The 6,135-nt window shown below is 52.8% G+C and overlaps 1 protein-coding gene across 1 annotated transcript; it reads left to right on the top strand.

Moving 5' to 3' along the window:
• Window positions 1-235: 235 nt before the first annotated feature.
• On the top strand, window positions 236-5,866 carry LOC138262212 (glutamine amidotransferase-like class 1 domain-containing protein 3, mitochondrial). The gene is made up of 4 exons (XM_069212055.1): window positions 236-830; window positions 2,948-3,119; window positions 4,094-4,295; window positions 5,196-5,866. The coding sequence occupies exons 1-4, from the start codon at window positions 723-725 to the stop codon at window positions 5,386-5,388; spliced, it is 675 nt and encodes a 224-aa protein (XP_069068156.1). The 5' UTR covers window positions 236-722; the 3' UTR covers window positions 5,389-5,866.
• Window positions 5,867-6,135: the final 269 nt, after the last annotated feature.

The raw sequence follows: 6,135 nt of genomic DNA, 5'->3' as shown, positions 1-6,135 counted from the left end.
TGTTACAGGCAGACTCGAGATACCTGCTTCTTCGCATTTCCGCAAAGCCTGGGTGACTCGGCAGCTGGGGTGAGCTCAACGCTAGGGGAACTCCCTGTTGGCACAAGTGCCAGCTTGTGTGCACACGCTGTGGTGGTTTATGAGCAGTTCCAGTCTGCCCAGCCCATCACTTCCTCCTCCACCCCCTCCCAGTCACTTCTGAGCCTATAAGAGGAGCGAAGGCGCCTGAAACATCAGCAGACATCAGCCGGAGCTCGCCTCACCGGAGCCTGCCTGTCCCTGCCTGGAGCCCTTGTGCGCCCTGTGCCTGACTCTGCCTGCACACCTCTCTGTGCCTGCTGTGTGTCTGCCTGCACCCCTCTCTGTGCCTGCTCTGCACCCCTCTCTGTGCCAGCTGTGTGTCTGCCTGCACCCCTCTGTGCCTGCTGTGTGTCTGCCTGCACCCCTCTCTGTGCCTGCTGTGTGTCTGCCTGCACCCCTCTCTGCCAGCTGTGTGTCTGCCTGCACCCCTCTCTGTGCCTGCCTGCACCCCTCTCTGTGTCTGCCTGTCTCCCTCTCTGTGCCAGCTGTGTGTCTGCCTGCACCCCTCTCTGTGCCTGCTCTGCACCCCTCTCTGTGCCAGCTGTGAGTCTTCCTTCACCCCTCTCTGTGCCAGCTGCGTGTCTGCCTGCACCCCTCTCTGTGCCTGCTCTGCACCCCCCCTCTCTGCCTGCACTCGGACCATGGGGAAGAAGGTGGCCGTCATCCTGGCCGGCTGCGGCGTGTACGACGGCAGTGAGGTCCACGAGGCATCGGCGGTGCTGGTCCATCTCAGCAGAGCCGGGGCTCAGGTAAGGCGTGTGCTGTGTACACAGTGGTCCGGTTCCTAGTGCTTCATTTGAGCTGGTGGTTTCCGTTGGGGGGCACTGACACTTATTTTTCTGCCTCAAGCATTTACTGAGAGCAAAAGACACATATGGGAAAGACGGAGGAAGAGAAAAGCAAAAAAGCGCCACAAAAGGAGAAAGCAGAAAGCTGCAAGAGTGAGCTGAATGGGCAGAAAGTGGCTGTAAAAAGATTAAAGAGGCCGAGGATGGCTTCAGGGTTACGCTGCCCCAGTATTCGGTGCTCGCACATTTAATTGCTGGAGAGCTTTGGGAACCTGCACGTCTTTATTTACAAATTAAGCCCTGCCGGTCCCCACTCTGTACCGCTGGGTTTATCTTCGGAGTCATCCTGAATCTGTCCTCCACCCTTGCTACTTCTTCTCACTGGCTAATGGTAGCTGTGGATTCTTTGAGTTGCTAATATACAGTTAGGACAACTTTTATTTAGGGAGGCTCTGACTAACATATCAGAACCCGGGATGTCACATGACTGTCTGGTAAGAACGTATGGGCCTAGGGCAGTAACATCACTAGCAGGTGCTATATTGCCACTGTTAAGTACCGTGACGTCACTTCCGCGTTCTGTGACAGCTGCTGACGCTTTGAAATCACAACTAGGTACTCTGCTGTCATTACATAAGACTGTGAGGTCACTCCCAGGAGCTGTGGCATCACTGGCAGGGACTGTGACGTCAGCACCAGGTACTGTGTCATTACTCCCGTAGACTAGTATGAGTACCAGAGCCTGTGATGTCATTCTTAATACTATCACGGCTTTGCAAAGGCCTGTGAGGTCACTGTAATGGTCTCCAAGGTCACTCCCAGGGTATCACCAGTGCCAGGGGCCGTGATATTAGTGCCAGGCTCTGCAAGGTCGCTGCCCTGTCTGTGGCATCGGTGCCAGAGACACTAACATCATTGTCGGGGTATGTAGCGCCCATCAAGAACTGTTTCATCCCCACCATCGACGGTGCGTGTCTCGCACTGAGAAGTGACACGCTCAGGCGGCATATTGTGGCACGCTCTCTGTGGCACTGAGACCAGACTCCAGAGTGGCATCGCTGTCAGGGACGGGGACCGCGCCCGTCGACTGTCAGATCAATCACTCAATCAAACATTTATAGAGCGCGTCAAGTCACCCGTGAGGGTCTCGAGGCGCCCTTGAGGCGAGTTCACTGCCATGTTGTGTGCACACACACTACGTATACGCAATAGTCCGCGCCCTTTCAGGTCTAAAGCAGGTCTGTTGCATGTGTTAGGACGAACTTCTTGAGAACACGACTCGTTATGTGTTCCTCGGCGAGACCATTGCTGAATCTGTCAATCTGTTTAGGATCCAGGCGCATACCTACTATGGTGCAGCAGGTGCAGTACACCGGGACACATAGCCGCGAGGGCCCACTGAACCCTGACAACTGGTGCATTTCACAACCACACCAGCACTCAAAGGTGGCATTTTCCTGGCTTGCACCGCGGCCCCGACATCTTTGGTGCCCGCTGTTCAGATAAGGATGTTTAACAATTATTCACTAAGGGGGGTGCAACCTAGAATCACAAGTCCGCCCCCGTTAATGGGCCAGGATTACATACATGAAGGAGGTTATGTGTTATGTGTCCTGAGGTTGCCCTTGTCATGCAATGTTTGTGCCGAAACGTCAGCAGTATCACAGGGGCGGCCCTACTCGAATTATTGGAATATCCAAGACGTATATCGGGCTTGACCTGCTGTGTGGGGGGGGGGGGGGGGGCACCAATGACCGTGTATCATGTTGTACACTTATGAGCACTTTCACGTTCGTGCACTGCGCTGTCTGCGCCATTGTTGATTGTCGCGTGACCCGAAATGTCGTGGTATGTACTTGTCACCTTCCTTGGGCAGGCGTAAATCCGTAAACATGCAGCGCAAAGCCCCTTACCATCCTCGTGGTCATGATCGCATTCTAAAAGGTATATATATATATATATATATATCATGTACATACGTATGTAAATAAATACATTTAATGAATTAATATATATAGATAGACAAAAGCGTGCGTGGCCGCTAATCTTCCCGCTTCTCTGTGACCCCTGCTCCCCAGGCAGAACTATACGCCCCCAACATTGAACAGATGCATGTGGTGGACCACGTGACGGGGCAGCCCACGTCAGAGACGCGTAATGTGCTGGTGGAGAGCGGACGCATCGCCAGAGGCAACGTCAAAGACCTCGCCCTGCTGAGGGTCAGCGACCTGGATGCGCTGATTGTGCCAGGTGAGGGGTCGCCCAGGGGACGGTGGTGTGTGTGAAGGGATGTCTTGATCCTGATGGGTGAGGGGTCGCCCAGGGGTCGGTGGTGTGTGTGAAGGGATGCCTTGATCTTCATAGGTGAGGGGTGTCCCAGGGGGTGGTGGTGTGTGTGAAGGGATGCCTTGATCCTGATGAGTGAGGGGTGTCCTAGGGGGTGGTGGTATGAGTAAAGGGATGCGTTGATCCTGATGGGTGAGGGATCACCCGGGGATGGTGGTATGAGTAAAGGGATGCCTTGATCCTGATAGGGGAAGGATCACACAGGAGATGGTGGTATGTGTAAAGGGATGCGTTGATCCTGATGGGTGTGGGATCACCCAGGAGATGGTGGTATGTGTAAAGGGATGCCTTGATCCTGATGAGTGAGGGATCACACAGGAGATGGTGGTATGTGTAAAGGGATGCCTTGACCATGATAGGGGAAGGATCACACAGGAGATAGTGGTATGTGTAAAGGGATGCGTTGATCCTGATGGGTGAGGGATCACACAGGAGATGGTGGTATGTGTAAAGGGATGCCTTGATCCTGACAGTAGAAAGGAATTCTGGGATATGTGGTCTACCTTAAGGGCTGTGGAAAGGGTTGCTTGATTCAGCCAGCTCAGGAATGCGTAAAGAGTTCAGGGCAGATGGCCAGTGTGGAAACTGTCTGGTGTGTGTCATCTGTGGTTTTAGCAGTCTGCGTGAAGGGCCGGGTGAAAGGTCACCTTAGAGTGTGGGGGCATTTTTAGGATGATCTGAGAGTTGGTTCTGCAAGGGGGGAATCCAGAGGAAGGAGGGTCTTTTCATCTCCCAGTCAGTATCCTTCTCACACTGGAGGTCTCAGACTCAGTTATGGGATGCTGGGCGCTGATGCTGATGAGAGTTGATGTATTTCCTGTTTCCCAGTCCATCCAGTCCCAGCCACCAGGTCATTCTAACAGAGCTTGTGCTTGCAGGTGGCTTCGGGGTGGCGAAGAACCTGTGCTCGTGGGCCGTGAAGGGAAAGGACTGCACTGTCAACCAGGCGGTGGAGGACACCGTCAGGGCCTTCCACGCGGCCAAGAAGCCCATCGGCCTGTGCTGCATCTCCCCGGTGCTGGCAGCCAAGATCCTGCCGGGCTGCGAGGTCACCGTGGGCCAGGACACCGAGTGTGCGGAGTAAGTGATGGGCGTGGCCCTAGACTCACACGGATGTTGTAAGGCGCTATGTACCGGAACCATACATTATATGGCTGTTGGAAGTTCCATGGGAAGGACCAAGGTCCTTTAAGAGATCACAGAGCTACTTCCGGTATCCTAATGATGTACAGTACGGGGTGTGTTATTCCTTATAATACAGGGTCATACACCCACCCTGCTCTACCGTCTTTTAAATAATAACACATCACTTTGAAGTGGGCGGTGATAACAGGTGCAAACAGCCTCCAAGGATGGCGTTGCCGCTGTTGGCTGGGCGCTCCACATGATTGAAAACATGGGGAATAATGTGAATGAGGGGGTTGCCACTTATTTTGAGGTTGTTATTCTCCCTACTGCACACTTTTTGCAGGCAGTTTCCTCCAGGTAGGACCAATGGCCTCTTAATGACTGTCTCGGAGCAGAGGAAAGCCTCTGTTGTTTGCACGCGCGCCGCCTATAGCGCCTACATTAAACTCGGAGAGTCTCCGCGTTAGTGCGTGAGCTGCAGCCAGCGTAGCTTGGTAACTGCAAGCAGTGGCTGCCTCTCCCTGATTCCAGCCTCTGTTGCCTGCAGCTCATGCAATAATTCTGAAAAATTGCAAGTTAAATGTATGCGCTTTAGATAGTGGAATCGCATTAAACCGAGGCCCGGCTGTGACTTTCCCCAGCACACATTCATGATATGGCCCCAGCTGGTAACTCCCTCCATAAGACACAGATATGAAATATTTCCCGCCTCCTCCTGTGTTGTTACCTTTATTTCTGGGTGTGTCTAACTTCTACAGAAAGATCTGATTAGAGCCAGTGACCTGTTAGCCCGAGCCTGCACCTTTCCACACTTGGCAGTGGTCACTGACTGGTGTCTCTTCTCTTCCTCAGGTGGCCATTTGCCCAGACGGCGCAAGGCATTAAGAGCATGGGCTGCAAGCACGTGAACAAACATGTGCACGAGGCGCACGTGGACGCCAAGAACAAGCTGGTGACGACCAGCGCCTTCATGTGCAACGCCCCCTTCCATAAGGTCTTCGACGGCGTTGGTGCAATGGTGCATGAGGTTCTGAAGCTGGCCTGAGGATGACGTGCAACATTTCAAAGGCTCTTGGTGGCTGCCACATCCAATGGAGAGACCCCCCAGACCACCAGACCCATTGCACAAACCAGACTTACATCTGTTCCCAAATTCAACAGAGGAAAAACGTGCATGTGCCACCAAACCTGCATACAGACAGCAGCACCCCAGGAGTCTCTGCAGCTGCACCCAACATGGAGCCCCAAGTCCCAATGAATCGTGAACTGTCAAACACTAGAACGGAGACTGATATCACAGTGCCACACCCAATATGGAGGCCTTCTACCACCACACATGCAACATGAAGACCAGGGCCTCCACAGCAACATAGAACATGGACAACAGAGTTCCTTCTTCCGTCACACCCAGGACTCAGGACTAGAACTATAAAATACTAATTTCATTGGTGTAGACCAAAACACTGCTGAATCCCGCACTGAAATGTATTTTTATATTGAATAAAATTACTGTATTTAAATTATACACATAAGAATGGATTTCTATTTTGTTATTATGCTGTGCCATAACAGTGCAGCTGTCGCCAGACAAATGTGTGAGAATCACCAGGAGAGGGGCTCTGGTTCTGTTCACAGGTGGGAGCCAGGAGTACATGCTCTGAAGGGGCAGAAGCTGTGTGCTTGCCCCCCACACAGCTGTGCTTGTGTTACTTATCCAGCTGCCTAAACTTCATCTTTCAGGGGCGCACTTATGGCATTGTAATGCTAGAGTCTTAGATGTAATGCTAGTGTC

This window comes from Pleurodeles waltl, chromosome 10 (genome assembly GCF_031143425.1).
Source record: "Pleurodeles waltl isolate 20211129_DDA chromosome 10, aPleWal1.hap1.20221129, whole genome shotgun sequence".
Taxonomy (NCBI): domain Eukaryota; kingdom Metazoa; phylum Chordata; class Amphibia; order Caudata; family Salamandridae; genus Pleurodeles; species Pleurodeles waltl.
This window is presented reverse-complemented; position numbering and strand designations above follow the sequence as displayed.